This window comes from Rattus norvegicus, chromosome 3 (assembly GCF_021556685.1).
Source record: "Rattus norvegicus strain SHRSP/BbbUtx chromosome 3, alternate assembly SHRSP_T2T, whole genome shotgun sequence".
In the NCBI taxonomy this organism is placed as follows: domain Eukaryota; kingdom Metazoa; phylum Chordata; class Mammalia; order Rodentia; family Muridae; genus Rattus; species Rattus norvegicus.
This window is the reverse complement of record NC_141536.1, coordinates 162,275,192-162,294,177: the sequence shown is the minus strand read 5'-3', so window position 1 is coordinate 162,294,177 and position 18,986 is coordinate 162,275,192. Positions and strand designations below refer to the sequence as shown.

The following is an 18,986-nucleotide window of genomic DNA, read 5'->3' as shown; positions in this document are numbered from 1 at the left end:
AACCACACTTTTGTGTTTTATTTATTTATTTATTTATTTATTTATTTATTTATTTATTATTATTGATTTTCACTGAAGCTCTGAAGGCAGGAGAGGGGGTAGGAGGTCTTAAAAGTTTTATCTGTGATTTTAGAGGCTTTGTAAGCCCTTCGAAGCCTGCAGGATCCAGTGAGGAGTTGGTCAGCTGGTCAAAGCATTTGTCCTTTAGACCAAAGCAGAAAGAAAACAAGTTTATTCAGTACACTGGACAGAGAGCAGCATGCGCGGCAGTGACACACACAACAGCCCAGACATCCTAAAAATGTTCTGTGAGATGTGAATTCGGGCACATCTCTGTCATGGCATGCATGAGGAGGTTGGAGATTAACTTTCAGGAATCAGTTCTCTCCTTCCAGTGACTGTGTTTCGAAACTAAGGAAGTTTATGCGCACAGTAGGAGCTTGCACTGAAGATCATGCACACAGTAGGAGCTTGCACAAGTATAGAATTATCTACAAAAAAGGTGCTTGTCACCCGACCTCTCTTCAGAAATAACCACTGCTGGCAGCAGGGTAAGGACTTACAGGCTGTAACCAGGGAGATGGAGCAGTAGGGATTCTCTGCTAGTGGGTTCTACGGAGGGGGCCACCTTAGAAAAGTGCATCTAATAAAAAAAGAGCAAAAACTGTGTACAAATAAGCACATGCCTCCCGGGAGCCAGGAGTGCTACTGCCAGGATGTACCCAAGAGGAATGCTATGTGTACACTAAAGAATGCTCACTGCAGCAGGGTGGGGGCTCACAGCCGTTGCCCCAGTTTGCAGAGGTAGGTGGCTCTCCATGAGCTCCAGGCCAACCGGAGCTACAGGGTGAATTCTGGGATACCCAGGGCTAGAGTGAGATCCCATCTTAAACCCAAAACAAAACAAGCACTAGTAGACCAGCCAGGCAACCAGGAACGCTCATTCAGGCACTCCCGTAGCAGCAAAGATCCGGAAGCAACCCAGTGCCTACGGATACAGGGTGGACAGTGCAGGAGTCTGCTTGCAGGCAGAGTGTTCTAGATACTCGGGCAGGAGTGAACGCGAGTGCTTCGTGCTATTCTGACTCAAGGCCAGACACAACAGCACACCCACACGGCTGGTGTACTTAGATGAGGTCTCAAAACACACACACACACACACACACACACACACACACACACACACACACACACACACAAACAGGGTAGAAATATTTCTGGGATGTACACATCACCATTTGGGCTGGACACAGATTCATGGTGTTTTCTACACATGTTTATATATTTTACAAATGACAAAAAGCCATCCAACCTGTATTAAAGTTACTTCCCCTGAGTCATGAGACTCTCAACACAATGGCTTGTAAGGAGAGCTATATTTCATGTGTTTACTCCTGGCTAATAAACAAACCTTCTACCAGATACCACAGATACACAACCTTCCACCACACCCCACAGATACACAACCTTCCACCACACCCCACAGATACACAACCTTCCACCACACCCCACAGATACACAACCTTCCACCACACCCCACAGATACACAACCTTCCACCAGACACCACCACTACCTTCTCAAACTTCATGCCCCAAACCTGTCTCTGGGGTCTTTGGCATATGTGGTTAGAGGGATGTAAAAGGTGATGGGTGTGGTGTGCAAAACCAGAAATCCCAACACTTGGGATTGGGGAATTCATTACGCTACCCGAGGAGAACCCATCTCAAACAAAACCAAACGAAAAGAACCGGAATGAATGCCCGAGAAACACTGAGGGCTGAAACATGCATCTGTAAACGTAGCATTTTATTAGCAAAATGTTCACACGCCATTCTTCATATGAGTTTTTTAGTGACAGAGCATGCACACTCTATGAGAGCGTACGAGCAGAGTCACGCTGAAGAAACACTCTTCCAGAGTGTGCCAGACCTACTGTCTGCAAACAGAAGTGCACAAAAGAGAAATCTTACAACAAAGAGCAAACAGCCGAGTTTTCTTTTCTCCGCATTTACAAACAAAACGGATATCACACGGTTTACATAGACTTAGGTCCTGCCCAAGGTCGGACTGCAAAAATGGTCATCGAGCATCTATACAGGCTTGGCAAGTCCTCATCCCAGGACTGAGTTACATGTAGGTAAGCAGGCAGTATGTCAGCACTGTGAAGCCGCGGCGGCTTTCAGTTCAGGCGGTTTAGAGTGCTGCCAGGCTTGGGAAACCAGGGGCAACTCCATTTCCACATAGATGCTGTTGTGAAAGGCACCGGTCACTTACTCCCGGCGTTGGGTCTTGACGAGGGATGGCACTCTTGGGAGGGGGAAAAAAAAGGATTGCTGGTACAAGGGCTTAGAATGTCTTTTCTATCTAGATATCTGAATTGGACTTTTAAACTCTCTGACAAGTGCTCTCTTATAGACTCCGTGGAGTTCTGACCCTTCAAGCCCGTCCTCCTATCACTAGCAACCGATCACATTCTGTCAGTGTGGTCACTGTCTACCTCTCCGGCTCAATGCTGCCCACTGCCCTTCTACAAGTCCTGGGGGCTCTTTGCCCCTGAGAGAAGGGTGCGTCACGCGTGCCGAGGTGGCTGGGGCCTGAGGGAGAATTCCCCACCAATCCTGTGGAAGGCAGGCGGTAATTTCTGAAGGTCAGGGTGGTGATTGATGATGGTGTGTGTGACTCACGATGTAAGATGATGGAGAGACTGAGTGGGGTGAGTTAAAAAGAAAAAAAGGATCCTTCCCAGGGCAATAAAGCTCTGGCTATGACGGCCTAACAAATGGCTTTAAAAATAGAGCTCCAGTCAGCGGCTCTGACTACCCAGCTGCCAATCATCCTCACCTACCACGCTGACTGGTTCGTCTTGGTCATGTCATGGGCGTGACCCAAGTTGAGAGACTTTCATGCACCATGCAGTAAACTTCAAATAGGGGTGGGGGTTGAGGGGGAGAGGGGATGGAATTCCAGCCTTTTCCGAGGGGGGGGAAAATGGATTACTTCGGTATAAATGCCAAGTGATAATGATGGCCCAGCGATGTTAGGATTAGTCCTCAAGGCAAACAGTGTTGTGGGCAGGCCTGACCACAGCCTGAAGGAGGGGAGCACAAGTCCTGCTTCATGGAGCAGTGGAGAGAGCACACAGCTTGCCGTTGTTTGACACTTGGGGCCTCTTTGGCGATGCTAGTTCTGAGTAAAGACCATGGGCCCCGTGTGCAATGTGCTATTTTAAAGACGATTCCCTCCAACAGACCGTGGTAAACAACCTGCTTCCAGACCCTGGAAAGTTCCTGGTCGAGAGGCCGCATGCCGGAGCCAGCGGGCTGCTTCTACTGTGCGATTAAGGAGGACATTAAGACCCGTAGTTGAAAACTGTCAATTAAAGGAGGCTCTTTAAAAAAAATCATTGCTGTCTTAGGACTCTCCATTAATTGGCAGATAGAGCTTGGCACTTAAGGCCTGTCTGTGGAGAGCTACCCGGGTTTTTGCTTGTTGTAATTATGAAGCATTTTGATGAGGCACTGGGCACCATAAAATGAACTCACAGCAAATTAAAACATTTTTTCTTAAGTTTGTTAGACATTATGATTTTAATCTCACCGTCTACTATTTATATGGTCTAATCTTGCTATCAAAAATGTTCAACATAATAAAAGGCACCGATGGAAGGCCTGGGACTTTTTTTTTTTTTTATCATTATTAAACTTCTGAATCCTTTTGTTTTGAAGCCAAAATATTCTAGCACATCTATAATTGATTGCTCTCCGAGAGGAAAGAACACAGATATTAGTTATTTCTGATAGTACAGACCATCAAATTAAATGTGATGCATGCTGGTGGAAGTCCTAGCTCCAGAGAGTAAATCACTCTCCTCCCTGCTAAGAGCACCCTGAAGGACGAGGAGAAACTTGGTCATCCCAAGCTCTATCCACCCGCCCTTTGCAGCACATCTAAGGAACCTTGTCTCGGCAGGCCCCTCGCTTGTCACCTTCCAAGATGTGGTAGGGAGGCTCCTGAGGACTGTGGTGTGTGTCCTTCTAATATTTTTTAGATTTTCATTTGCACATAAAACAGGACAAATGCCCTGGAACTCCATTAACATTTCTCGAAAATCAGATAATCAAATTGCCCGGTTTTCTATTACTGGAAGTCGAGACAAGCCTTTCTGCTGCCACGGGAAATTCACTGAGGTCATCCCTCTGAGTCTCGGGCTAAATTCTATCTGACCCTCCTTTTCTAAAGCTGCATGGTGCTCTGTTTATGCTCTCCCTGCTCTGATGTTCAGAATACTTTTTTTTAAAAACTATGACATTTACTGATGTGGTGTGGTGGTGTGTGTGTGTGTGTGTGTGTGTGTGTGTGTATCAGAGGACGACCTGTGGAATTCTTCTCCTTCCATTACATAGGACCCAGGGATGGAACATGTGTTACCAGCCTTCATAGCAGATGCCAACCCCAATGTTTGGCATCATTGGCCTTTTTTTTTGAGAAGTCAAGGAGACCAAGCAAGATGTAGTTGACACCTTGAATCCTGAAGGTACACCCCATTTATTCCTTAGAAACAGATGAGCTGTTAAGAGGTGGAACATGTCTTGAAATCAAACAACTGATGAGTATGTTGCTTGTCCCTTCAGAACAAGTTTAAGTGAAGACTTCCGGGAGCTAGCTCCCACGGTCATTCTGTGCTCACTGGTCAAGGTGACAGCCTGCTAAGTTTAATGATAAAAGCCAGCCTCTTTGGCAGCCATGTTCTGAAGCAGGTTGCAGGTTGGCTTAGGGGTCCCAGGTAAGGCTTCTTTCCTGACTCCTGCAGGGTCTTACAGACACACGGGGGTCTCTGTGGATTCTGAAAGGATGTGTATGAAGACATGCTGAGCTGTGCCCCATCAATGTCTTTGCAGCAGAAAGAGACAGAAGGCAATGAACCGTTGCCTTCTGGGATGTGGAGGCTGATGTGCTGGCATGCAGTGTACCCCAAACCAAACCCACCCATCCAAACATGGAACCCTTGAAATATAGCACCAGGCCCTCTGGTCTGGCAGCCCGGGGTGCCAAGAGACAGCTACTTACTACAAAACATCTTCAGTACTCTGTCTCTTAGAGCTTTAGAAAGACCCCGAACCTATTTTCCTCCTGGAGACAAGGAATACATATGAGACTTACAGAGAAGTCCTAAAATTAAAGGCTCCCTCCCTCCCTTTCATCTATTAAAAATTCCACAGGGCAGCTAATCTCAACAAGGATGCCGGCCTCTTCAAGTAGTCAAGCCTCTCATAAGAAAATCTCAAGCTCTGACCTGGGTAGGCAGTTAAGGGACAGGAGCACAATGAGAGGAGGCGGACACTTCAAACGCCATCATCGATGGGAGCAAGGACTGGGTTGTTTTAAGAGGAATAAAGCTCTCAGCTCCCATGTCCAGCACTTGTCTTGGAGGCAGCTGACAGGCGGGCGGCGGACGGACGGACGGCGTTTCACTGGGAGGCAGAAGGGCTTGTAGTAGGTACTCCTCCCAATCACTTCTCAGAGTTTACACTGAAGGACACTTAATCAGGCTCTCCCACTATGTTCCTTTAATCACCAAATGATGGTTAATTAGTTATCGCGGAATCAGAAAAACACTTATGTAGAGGGAGACGTGGAGAGACAGTGGTTCCTCGGACCGGACACCTGCGAGGGGCTTATTCCAGCTCCTCTGAGAGAGATCAATACACACCGGCAGTTAATTAAAGAGCTTCCCTTCCGTTCATTCTTCAAAGTTTTAAAAAATGGCCCTGCGTCACAAGGGAACCAAAGATTTTTAGGGAGGGGCCATGTCTTGACGCCTTTGGAGTGAGGCTATTTCTCTTAAGAAACAGCCAGGGAAATAAGGAATGTATAATAGATTCCTGCTTCATCTAAAATGTGGTCAAAAAGCACTGTGAGTGCATTTTCATATGCATTCTGAAGGAGGAGGAGGGGGAGAGGAGGAAGGGGGGAGGAAGAGGGGAGGAGGAGGGGGAAGAGGAGGGAGTGACGCTCACCGAATAGGACGCTCCCTGTGCTCACCCTGACGAAAGTCTGCTGTCACTGACTACAGCACAGTATCATAAGCAGGACAACCCTGTTTCTAGAGAAGGCTGGTGACAGAGAGGGTGCGGAAGACATGAACACAGAGTCTATGCTTCTCATCCTGTCAAATAGACAAGAAGCCGTGGCCAGTCATTCCCTTTGTGTGACACATGAGGGAAGGCAGTAGGGGCCAGGAGCTGCAGAAGAGAGCAGCCATTGGATGCGCAGAGGGGAGCCTTGTCCACATGAGCCAAAGTCTGACTTTGGTAATGATAGGCAACTTGAGATGGTTACAAGGCCTCGCTCAGGTCTAGTGTCACCTGGGTTGCCACTCTGTTAAACCGTCTCCATTTTACGCATATGGGGAAGGGGCATAAACTAGTAACAATTGTTTTTAAAAGTTTTGACTGTTCAGTTAAGGACAGCTCTGAAAACACAATTTGGTTTGAAATTCAAGCTGTTTCATTTCCTATTTAATCTTGTAAATGTCCTTCCCTTACAATACGCGGGCTGGAAGGGAGCCAAATCAGGCCAGGAACAGATCTCCAGCAGCTTCACTTGGCTGCTTTATTTTAGATTATATTAAACCCTCATCAGGCTCCTGAGGGAAAAGAGTGTGCAGTACTAACAGAAGCAAGAGAAAATAAAGGAGGGAGGGTGAGCCGGGCTGTTAATAAGCAAAGCACTCTTAAAACAGTTGGTCCAAGCTCTCTGGAGGAGCTAAGAGAGGCTCACTCTGGCCCTAGGTGCATGACGGAGGGACGGACGGGTGCTGGGCTCACTCTGGCCCCAGGCAGGAAGGACTAGTCAGGCTTGTCAGGAAGGCATATGTCTTTATTACCATTTCCAGATGGGATGCAGACGGTGAGGGGAGGAGGAAGGAAGCTGCGAGCTAAGTGCTCCATGCTTCTTCTACACAAGGTAAATGGGGCTTCAGAGTTTCCTGTGGGATAGGCTGAAAAACGGGTGGGCACACAGGAGACTGGGCACAGGACTAAATGAGTACTGAAGGGAACTCAGAAGTTATTAATGTATTTACATAATTTATAATTTTAAGCAATGGTATCATAAATATAGACTACAAATTTACATATGCCAGGCAGCACAGTTGTTTTTCCCACCAAAACAAACTGGGCAAAAACCAGAAACAAAACCCATCCCACCAAAAGACTCATTTGCTTTGTCCTGTCCTCTCCTCTTCTTTATAAACCACTGCTCATCAGTTTAGGTACATGCAACTCCGCTGGCTCCAGGCAGCCTGTCCACCCCATGGCCTGGACCAGGAGAGCTTATGTAGAAAGGTGGCCAGAGCTAATGTGCACGGCGGGCTCTGACACATACAGGGTCAGAAGCAAACCAAAGGTGAACCAGCAGCCGCAGCAATGGCGGCCTGCGTGAGTCTACTGTGCGTCAAAGTGCTTTAGAGACGGTGAGAACTGTCCCAGGGACATCCACCCATCTACTTGTGATCACTTCCCACAGCTAAATGACACGACTCTGACACTAGAGATGAGGACCAAGGAGACGACCATCTCTAAGCCTTTCCCTTAAGATCCGTGAAAGTGCTTGTTTCCCTTTACAATGATACATGAATCCTGATTACCAAAGCCCCAGCATTGCAGTCCTACCACCCAGGCATCAGACGCTCCTTCCAGCTAGGTAAACAGCCGGGGACGAGCATGGTCCCTCTGCATGCCAGCCGGAGTCCACCGTCATAGTCTGCAGACAGAGACACCTGCTGCAGTCTTCCAAGAGAACCACACAGACGGTTCTCTGAGTCCTTATTGCATAAAGAGCATGAGGCGGCGGGCGGCAGAGGCAGTGGCAGGGCACGGCTCTCCTGCAGCATCCAGGTCCACCCGCTTCTTCGTCCAGGTCAGGCCCTGGGTGGTCAGCAGCAGCTACGCTTTGGCTCCGACGGCTGTCTTCGGAGTTTGAAGCCCTTGCCGCCAGATGCCGGGCTGGCGTCAGTGGATGGAAGTCTTCGACCTGCAGCAGGGAAGAGGGAAGGAGTGCCTTCTCAGACACTGTTCTGGCCACACAACACAACAGTTTCATCCAGGTCAGACCAGGCAGATGAGCAGGATGACAGGAGCAGAGCGAGCCTCTTCACCTGACGCAGAGTGAGCTGCCTCATGCTGAACCCACCCACAGCACACCTGCCACCTGCCACAGCACCAGGAGCCACGAGTCCTTCAGATGTCACCAGTCCTTAAACTAGCATCCTATATTTCTATTCCAGGATCCAAGTAGGATGCCAGACAGCACTTAGTAAACTTTTTAAATACAAACATGATACTGTACCCGACTCTTCTGTCCCCAAGGATGGTCTCACAACACACAGTGCACCGCTGCTGCTGATAGCTGAGCATGTTCACTGTGTCCTAGACTCACATTCCTCTGCTGATGGGTGTGGATCCCAAGCAACTGCGTGTACGTGCGTGTGTGTGTGTGCGTGCGTGTGTGTATGTGTGTGTGTGTGCATATGTGTGTGTGGGGGGGGGTTACACAACAGGACAGAACGGGAGCCAGGGCCCTGGCTCTACCCCAGGGCGTTTATTTGCATAAGCACCACATTCCCATCGACTACCGAGTGCATTTTAGTGTTTCACAGGTGTTGCCAACTGCTTTCTGAAAAGCTGTGCCATTTTGTTTCTTATGACATCACAGGAGAGGGTAGGCTTCACTTTACAGCTCTGTGAGGCTGACGTCAACTTCGAGAAAAACCGTCTATCCCTTTCCACCCACCTGGATAACATGGCTCAAGGCTGCTGTCCGAAGGCTCTCCTGCCCTTCCCCTCTGAGCTATTTCAACACCCAAAAGTCACCAGGACACCAGCAGACGCCGGCCTTGTTTTCCATGGTGACATTCCCAGAGCTAGTGGCACAGCACCGGGGAAAGGCTGATTGTCTAATCCAGGAAAATAGACAGGGGTCTCTTCAGCAAGGTTGTTGGGTTTCGGTTATAAGGATCTGTTGCTCACACAGTCTACTACCCGTTTATTTGTAAAACTTTAAAAAGAACCCAAAACAAAACCAGGAACAGTTCAACAGAAGACATGCTATATGCAGACATTCAAAAGGCTATGAAGTCTGCTGTCAAAACTTAGGCTGCCTCTCAAGAGCGACCCTAGCTATGTGCTACTCATCAACGCCACGTCTTTACCCTCAGATGAGGAGATGCTCCAGTGAGCCAGTGGCGGGCCACACTGGCTGTCTGATGTCTGCAAAGGACTCTAGAAAGACTTAAATTAATGGCCAAAATGAAACAATGGGACACGTACATAAAAATTCACATCTCTGAGCTATCTAAACTATCACAGATCTGTTCACTCATAAATTCTGGTAGTTGGCAGGCTGAGGCAGGGGGATTGCTCTAAGTTCAAGCCTGAGCTACAAAGTTAAGACTTTGAGGCCCTGTCTCAAAAGAGGAACACAAGATGAAAATCAAACAGTCTTGATCTCCAGACCCCAGAGGGGCCCAGCCATGGGTACTGTTCCCTTGGGTGGCCCTGCATGGCTCTGGTGGTTCCTGCAATTCATGATTTTCACCGTCACCCAGGCCCAGACTCCAGCTTCCAGCTACTTTGGATTTGCACCTAAAGGCAGTTAGTGGGTAAATGCACTGTGCTTGGTTGACTACTCTCTATCTGGGAGCTGGCTATGCTCAGTGCCAGCAAATCATCCAGCTCTTTGAGGCCTGCCTATACTGTCAGGCCTCAGCTCCCATCCCACTGCCTCAAAGAGACCTTCCCTAACTGTCTTCCTTCATCAGGCCTCAGCTTCCAACTCTTCCCCACAGGGGCTTTCCGTCTGCACACATTCTCACATCTATACAACTGCTTTCTTCATACCTTTTATTATTATGTGAAATGACCCTATTTATCTGGAGTTCACCGCCCGACTCTCTCAACAGAACATGCACTCTCAAAGAGCACGGGCTGTGTCTATTTTCCTTAGGCTGATCCCTTGAGTCTGGAACAGTTCCCAATAAACATTTGGATGAATTTGAATGAAATGAATAAACACGGATGTGATCTGCAGAGAATCCCAAGGCTCCAGGCGGCCTCCTCTCACTTACCCTACCGCATCAGCCTGTTAACACTCTGAGGGAAGAGAAGGGGAAGACGATTAACCCTTTCCATGCCGAGGACTGATTGGAGGTTTTCTTACAAACAGATCATATACACATTTCATTTCCCTTGAGGTATTCTGTTCTTTTCTTCTTCTCAGAATCTTTAGTAGTGTGAACTCTGTGTATGTCTGCATATAGGTCTAAGCACAAAAGCACAGCTGTGCACAGGGCCAACAGTCTTAGAGCCCCTGGAGCTTGAGTTACACATGGAGCTGTGAGCATGTGGGTACTGGGAATCAAACTCAGGTCCTCTGGCAGAGCAGTATACGGCCCTAGCTGCTGAGCCAACTTCCCAGACCTTATATTGTTCATGTCTGATGGTTCTGGATGAGTAACTGAGACCTATTTAGAAGAGGAGAGAGGGGTTGGGGATTTAGCTCAGTGGTAGAGCGCTTGCTTAGAAAGCACAAGGCCCTGGGTTCGGTCCTCAGCTCCGAAAAAGAGAAAAGAAAAAAAAAAAAAAAAAAAAGAGGAGAGCATGGAATGGCTTTGACACTGAGAGCATTCTTTCTGGAAAGGAGATTATCACGTAACGCCCAAAAACACTACATGAAAGACACTGGCTCTTCTTCATCTGCTCAAATCTCCTTTCATGGACAGTCTCTGAGACTACACCAAACAAGGTGAGATTTGTGTGAGAGAGAGCACTGTGTTTGTGTTTGCCCTGAACTGAGGAGACTTGAGACTTGCGAGACGCAGTGGTACTTACTAATTTCTATAAAGAGTTCATTTATGTTTATTGCATTTTTTGCGCTGGTTTCTACAAAGATGGCATGAATGGAATCGGCGTAGTCCTTGGCATCTCTCTCCATGACTTCTCTGGAAGGAAATAATTGCTAGTCAGAGAGAGATTCTGCCCCTTAAGACCTCCCCCAGCCCCCATGCAAACAGAAGGATGTTTGGATCAGCTGTGGCGTGAGTTACATGATCTTTCTGATAATGTTTTCTATAACCTCTATACTAAACACCCCCAACTCCCAGAGAAAACAAAGCCAAGGCCCTTCCTTTGGGAATCAGATGTGATACACAGCAATTGTCGATAAAATGGACTTTTTGTATTCAGGTATTTAATGTCACAGCAGCCCGGGGAGGCAATGATCTCAGATAATGCTGTGTGTGATACCACTAATGTTAGAGTAAATTACACACCTGTCTACATGTAATATAATTAACTCCAAATGCCTTAAGTCTTCATTTTAGCTTGAAACTTCAGGGCCAACCATGTAACACAAGAAATTTTTCAATGTCAGAGATAAAATAAAAGCTAGACTCTTACCCTGGCTATGGCTCATTAGAAAAGGAACACACAATCGGCACGGGAATCTCTCGGCTAATAACTCACCTGACATCAGTAAGATCGCACTTGTTCCCTGCAATGGCAACAACAATGCTAGGGGGGCCGTGCTGACGGAGCTCTCTCACCCAGTTCTTCAAAGTTGAGAACGTCTCCTGCAGTACGGAAAGAGAGTAGCTAGAGGACTGAGCAGTGCACGATAGCAGCTAGGAAAAAGGAGTAAGTCTTACTTCTTTTGTGATGTCATAGACGATGATGGCTGCTGCTGACCCTCGGTAGTACATGGGTGCCAACGCGCGGAACTGCAGAGGGAGAAGCAGCCATGAGACCGAGGCCGGGAGAGGTGTCCTCTTACCAGACTTTGAAGCCCAGTATCCCCACAGAAAAGGCGATCTTTCTCTGAAGCCACAGAAGACGCCATAGTGCTTTACAGCAGAAGAACCCACAGTCACCAAGGCGAAGACAGATGCTAGTACAGGAGTGTCTCAGAAGACAGTCTTGAAACGGCTTTAGAGGAACTGAATATGGGGCAATAGACAAGTGTTTCAGCTACAAAGCTTTTTAATTGAACTCAATGTTGTAATTCCCAAATTCATTTGTTCAATAGTCCTTTAAACTTTGGCTTCCCAAACTAAGGAGATAAAAGCATGCTGTGAATGGCTCTCCCGAGAAGCGGCTGCATTACTGGGTGTCAAGAGATCACACTGTAATCTAGACGGTGATTGTCCTAGACATGAATGCACATTTAAATTCACTGCTTGAATGAGTTTGCAATGCTTTTCTGACATCTCCATACATAGGTCTCATCTCTCTTCCACAATGTCACAATGCGAGCACAGTTTCTGCCTCCACTCACCACACACTAGAGAGGGACTCAGAAGGCAGAAGGACCATCCTCAAAGCAAGGGTAATTCAATGGGCCACTTCCTTGGATGAATGTGAGATAGAAAAGGTAAAGCTCTTTCCTCACTCAAATCTGGGTCTTGGGCAAATGCCCCAGTGTGGTGTTCCCCTACCAAGGGTCACACCATCATCTTATACCCTGGCTTCGAAGCCTGGTCCCCAAGAGTGATGTGCCATCCATGTACTGTGTCCTGCTCCCTTTGTGGTGGCTGGTTGGTAGGCACTCTCCTCAGAGAGCACTGGGTGTAAATACTGAACACACACAGCATTCCTGTGACTCTTTAGCGTCTCTGAGTTCATCGTTGTCCCCTTCTGATAAAGTAGTGACATTTGGACTGCAACCCCCACAAGGGAAGATGCATGAGGTCTGGCACTTTTGTCACTTCTGCCCACTCAGTGGAGTGCTTGGTTCTTTTTATCTAAGAATGTATCTGCTATGTCTAGACACAGGTCTAGGGCTTTATTGCAAATTTGATCAATTTTTTAAAAATGCCCCTGTTCCTTTCTCCCTCCCTTCTAAACTAAGTTTGGTATCCGGTTGGTCTTGAATTCATGATGCAGTCAAGGATGCCCTAAGCTGCTGCTATGCCTGCCTCCCTCTCTTGGATGAAGGATTACTGGCATGAGCCCCACGTCCGGCTTATGTGGTGATGGGAATCAGACTCTAGGTTTGTGTGCCCAGCCTCAGCCCCTTCTCTTAGCTTTTTAGCTATACCTTCCTGCATCACTTATTAGGTGGTTGTTCTCAAAACTACAATATAACTTTCTCTGGTCCATTTCTATTCCAAACGCATGCTTCCTATAAAACAGCAGAACCATACATGGGTCTGACCTTGCCTATAAAACAGCAGAACCCTACATGGGTCTAACCTTGCCTATAAAACAGCAGAAACTTACATGGGTCTAACCTTGCCTATAAAACAACCGAACCTTACATGGGTCTAACCTTGCCTATAAAACAAAACAGCAGAACCTTACGTGGGTCTAACCTTGCCTATAAGACAGCAGAACCTTATGTGGGTCTAACCTTGCCTATTAGAATCTTGCATGAATGTAACCTCATCTATTTCACCATCCTTTGGTTGCTGTTGGTAAATGCTTCGAGTGCATACTAACAGCTCAAAGAACCACTAGCTGTCCAGAGGCCGTGAGGAGGAAGAGAGACCATGCTGTCCACCCGTGTCAGCAGCAGTGCCCTCATCTGTCGGGAGGACTCCGTGGTCATCTCTAGGGCTGCTGCTACTCAACTCTCACTTTGGCCTTCCCAAGACAACTTTGATTTTGTATCTGGGAGATGGTTGTGGCAGACAGACTTGTTTGCACACCTACTGTGTGCTAGACTCTGCCCACTGGCCTGCCTCCCCTGCTTCTGAGAGACCAACCCCATTCACATTGTTCTCTGGATTTTTCTCTTTATCTTCAGTTTGGGGCAGTTTAACTAGGGCCCTTGTTGTATTTAAAGGTTTGCTGAAGGCCTGAGACATGAGAGTTAATGGTTCACCGAAGTGGAACCAACCATGGGAAAACTGTCTTTCTTCTGCACCCCATCACTTGCGTCTTCATCCCCTCTGGGTGCCGGTGCTGCTGACACTGCCCAGACATCCTGGCCTCTTTCCTTGTTCTTCCAAGTGATCTGTTCTATGGACACTGTGGCTCTCGGTCTTCACATCTGCACTGTATTCCTTCTGCACAGCTTCCTGTCTGCAGCTGGCCTGACACTGTGAGCCTTGGACACATTTAAAGGCCTGCTTTGAACTCTGGTCCAGATTCTCATCATGGGTTCATCCTCTGTCCTCGATTCCCCACACAACAACGTTAACAAATGACCACACCCTGGCCAGCTGACACACTGTCATTTTGAAGAATGGTAACTGTCATCATCCTGAGACTCATTTTGAACACTGTTAAGATGGCTATACTAGGACTGGATCTGAAGTCCAGAACACTGTCTCTCTTCTGAATGAGATACTTCATCAGAATGCTCAATACTTTTATCAACGCCCTCTAATGTGCGGCCTGGATTTAAACTCCAGCTCTGTTGTAAGAGGCAGCAGTGAGACAGCAGTGAGTGAGACAGTCTTGTTTTGCAATGTCCCTCTGTGCATTCAGAAGGCTTGAGGAGGGGCCTACTTTCTAGGTGGTTGTTTCCAGGGTTGCTGCTCTTGCCCAGTTGCTCTAGCACTCTCAGACATCTCTCATATTCATAATCTGAAAAAGACATTTCCCCGTTGGGTGGTAGTGGCACACTCCTTTAATCCCAGCACTTGACAGGCAGAGGCTGTCTTTTGAGTTTGGGACTAGCCTGGTCTACAGACTGCACTCCAGGACAACTAGGGCTATAAAGAGGGACTCTGCTTTGAAAAACAAAAACCAATTAAGCAAAGAAGACATTTCCTGCTTGACTCTTTGCCACCCTGTGCCCTAGTCCTGGGAGCTAGCTGGGTGTCCTGTGAGACCTGAGCCACGCCTGCCGATTGATGTTGCCTCAGCCTTGCTCACTGGTTGCTGGGCAGGATGTTCAAACAGCTACTCTGTAAAGTACGCCCACATCTGTAAGCCAAGAGCAGTAACATTACAGGCCATTAGGACTGACACTCCCCTGCTGACTCTGAAAGTCTCCCTGGTGTTCTGATGAAGGAAGAAGACCAACACAGATAAGGAGATCCCAAAGCAGTCGTCCCCAAACCTGGCTTTGGGTTAGGGGACAGCAAGCAGCATCAGCTCTGTGGCCCTCTTACTCCTGTCACAGTACTACTGTGAAGTATAAGAACAGACAATGAGCAGACAAGCATGGCTGTGTTCCAATAAAACTTACTTACAAGAGTGGGTACTGGTTCAACATGGCCCACAGTCTGCCAATTCCAACTCTCGATGCTCTTACGTTAACCTTGTCCTAGTTTAAGTACTTACAACTGCTCATGAGAGTACTTTGAAAACTGATGGCCTTCATGCTGTTCTGACCTCTGTGAACAGTGAGCCAGAGGAAGCAGAGGAAACAAGAGTTGTGAACACAGCCATTACAGATGTGCCATACGGGCAGGCAGCACTGGGGATACTGCCCTGTACTTATGGTGGATTTACGACACACACTCGGGGTAGCCACCTGTGTCTGTGCTGGGGTTAAGAGGAACAAGACAAACTCACTCAAATTGCAAACAGTGGACAAAGCACTCACAGATGCTTAGTCTTAAGAAAATAAACATAACTGAAAACAAGTTTCATTTAACCCAGCTTTTGAGAAACCTCAGGCTTAATTTTACAGCCAGGAGCTGAATTTTAGAGTGGTGAGGAGATGGCCTGGTGAACGGCTTCTGTTAGGAATGTGCAAGCACCACATGGAAGCTTTCACTTCACAGTGGACTCTCCCAGGCCTCCTAGAAACAGACACTTTGAAAACACACCTGAGGGCTCCTGTCTGTTTTCCTAGGTGCTTCCTGACTTTCTGATATCCAAACCGTTGTCTTCTCTTCTCCACACTTCTTTCCTTTTCATAGAGCAAGCTCCCTCAGTCAAGGACTCCAATACCATTCAATTCTTACTCGCTTTCATCAACTTAGTGAAATCACTCTGTGATCCGTGGAAACTTGTCAGAAAAGCCATCGTTCAGAACTGTGTGTAGCCACAGATGTGTGGGTCAAATGGGGAGGCCGACTGCTCCGTTCATCAAAAGCCTTTTCTTTCTGTGATGGTTTTGGGTCCCCACCAACAATCTCAACACTAGAGAGTTAAGCAATAAGCATGTTCACATCCGAGACTTGTCACTGGAGTCACGTGTGACCCATAGTAGGCAGACGGGCTGTCTGTCCTTATTTGTCTCAAGGTGGACTACCAAGCAGCTGACAAGAATACTAACATTGAAGCCAGGTACCAGGCGCTACGCACCAGAAAGGTAGTCCCTGCCTCTCAGAGGCCACAGTCTAATGCAAGACAGAAAGATAAAAAATATGTGACAATCTCATGGTTGAGTGCAAGCAAAGTTTAGGACATAGAGTTAATCTGCTGCTCCCCAATTAACTCCTGGGCATTAACTTGTCCTCAGATACTGGGACCACAGCAGTAAGCAAGACACTGCAGGCCCAGTTCCCAGTACCTACATCTCAGTGAGAGAAGCTGTCAATAAAGGCGGACAGCTGAGCAAACATTACCATTTGGAAAGAGAATGAACATGGGCAATGACAGAGACGGAGCCTGAAGCCTGCTCAGGTACAGTGAGGTACAGAAAACACTGAGGTATGACATTTGCCTGATCCACAGCTGGTAAGCCAGTGAGTGCTAGAGGAGGTGTGTGCTAGCGAGAAGGACCCATGTATGTGAAGGCTGGATGGCAGGTCATCGGGCAGAGAGAGCAGTGTACCAGGACACATGGGCTTCTTGGGTCACGTAGAACATAGCTAGATGGTAAGGATCAGCAAGAAGACAGTAGTTATTGTTCCCCACAATGTTTGGGTCCTCGTGAATAGTGACACGGGTCAGGACTGGGCCGAGGAAAACAGGGACAGAGGAAAAGGCTATAAAACACTTGAGTGATCGTGAAGGCAGCTGAAGGCAGCAGAGTGGAGAGCTGAAGAAGCGAATGGCCAACAGCTGCTGGGAAGAATGCACGACACCCTCCAGATCTGAGTGTGAAAAGCACAGCTTTCTGGCAACAGGGGTGTTAGCACAGCTCCTCTCAGTGACAGGAGGAGGCTCCATGGCTGGAGAGTTGAAGGATGGAGAGACAAACGATAGGACACAGAGCTGCATGCACACTGGAGAAGCACACAAGCTGACTGGTAAGAAGAGGCGGAGCGGAGTCCAACCTTGAAGACCTAGCCCTGGATATATGGCCATCCTTGAACTAACCCTCAAGTCTGGAGCCCTGGGCATGTCCTTCTTCACGGTCAAACCTGTAAGGGTGACTGAGACCTGGGACCCAGTGCAAGGACACATCTGTCACTTCTAAGGAAAGTCCATGCCTCTGGCTAACGACACAGTCCTAGGGCAGCGTGTACACACACCCAGAGGACTCTGGGAAGCCATGTCTCTACAGGTTGGAAGAGTGATGGCTGCTGTGCTAACGTCCATTCTAGACTCACACCCGCTACCAGAACAGGAGGGTGGCAGCCTGATCAGTGACACACACAATTCAAACTGAAGGCGGCCAACAGTGAGGCTGAGGTGTGACCTCTGCTCAAATGCACAGGGAGATACCAGTGTAGCCTTCCTCCATTTGTCCGGGTGACTCTTGTCAGCTTCTCTGCCACACGGGATCCATGCTGTCTTAGCTAAGAGCGTGATGACAAACCATTTTTCTGATAACTTTGTCCCCATCACATGTCTATCCCTGCTCCCCGCTTCCTCAGATGCTTTCTGTCGGTGCAGCTGCGGCTCTCTGCAGAGCGAGGACAGACAGAGCTATGGACAGGCCCCCTGCCAGGCGTTTAAGTGTCTGTCGCAAGGCACTGCATTAACAAATCTATCCACTTCAACCTCCAAGTTTATGTGCTGCAAAGTTCCATCTTTTAGCTTTTAAAAGGCGGCTATAAATGAGCTGTGCCTAATTTTCCCTGTCTACCACTAATTCTTTACATCTGTACTAGAGGACAGAGCCTCAAATCACACACTCTGTTCAAGGAACTTTATCAGGCCTGTTAGTCAGCATTTACTTTAAGACACTGAAAAGTATAAAAATGCCCTCAGTGCCCATTATCACTTCCTCTGTCAGTGGACTTGCGGCTCTGACTGAGAAGAAGCAGGCTGGCCCATGCAAATGGAAGCGAATGTGCCTTGGTGCAGAGAAGTTAGGAGTGGCGGATGGGAGCGGCGGATGGCAGGGACAATGACAGTTTAGTTGGAGCTGTAATTTGGTTTGGGCCTCAGAAGAACATAATAAATTAAAGAGCAACTTACTCGTTCTTGTCCAGCTGTATCCCAGATTAGGAATTTATGTAGCTCATTTTGGTACTGGACAGTCTTGGTCATAAAAGATGCCCTATAAAGAGAGACCTAAATGATCAGAACACAGTTATTTAACACCGTTGTCCAGCCCCCTTCAAATCATCACTTCAGACTTAGCACTCAGGATCCCAGCTCCCCACTCTATCCTCACCATGTCTCTCTGGAGTGCTGGGGGTAGCCAGATGCTGGCTGCAGCCTTTGCTAAAATAAAGCATTAGGCTCATCTGCCTGACAGAGGAGGAAGCCTAGGAACTGAGAGACAGGTCAGTAGTGAGGAGCCTTGGCCTCCTCCTTAAAGTGCACGGCGCTGCCATTCAAACAGGTGGGTGTCATAAGAAAGCTTTCTTTGAATAGGGTTTATTTTCTTTTGTTCTTGTGAGGCTGTTTTCTGTGTGCACTTACAAGGCAAGCACTCTTATTTGCTGAATGATGGATCACTGGTCCCATGAGAAGGCCGTCTAAAGACCACTGTACACTAGTCACAACACCTTAGGCATTTTGGATCTCCCCCCAGTTGTCAGAACACATACCAGACAAACAGCCACGGAAGAGCAAGGGCAACATGGGAGCTCCTAGATTATGATGCTAAACAGAAGTGGACAGGTGGCTTCTGGGACAGCTGAACCAAGGTGGTAGTGATCTCTGTACTAGATCACTGTGCTTCTTGAACA

General features: G+C 47.8%; 1 protein-coding gene across 1 annotated transcript in view; it reads right to left on the bottom strand.

Moving 5' to 3' along the window:
- Positions 1-1,790: 1,790 nt before the first annotated feature.
- Rab22a (RAB22A, member RAS oncogene family) overlaps positions 1,791-18,986 on the bottom strand; it is a 46,512-nt gene continuing 29,316 nt past the window's right edge. Inside the window, 5 exon segments of the mRNA NM_001398945.1 lie at positions 1,791-8,035; positions 10,891-11,000; positions 11,524-11,630; positions 11,706-11,777; positions 18,268-18,349. Of these exon segments, the coding sequence (NP_001385874.1) occupies positions 7,938-8,035; positions 10,891-11,000; positions 11,524-11,630; positions 11,706-11,777; positions 18,268-18,349 (469 nt within the window). The 3' untranslated portion in view covers positions 1,791-7,937.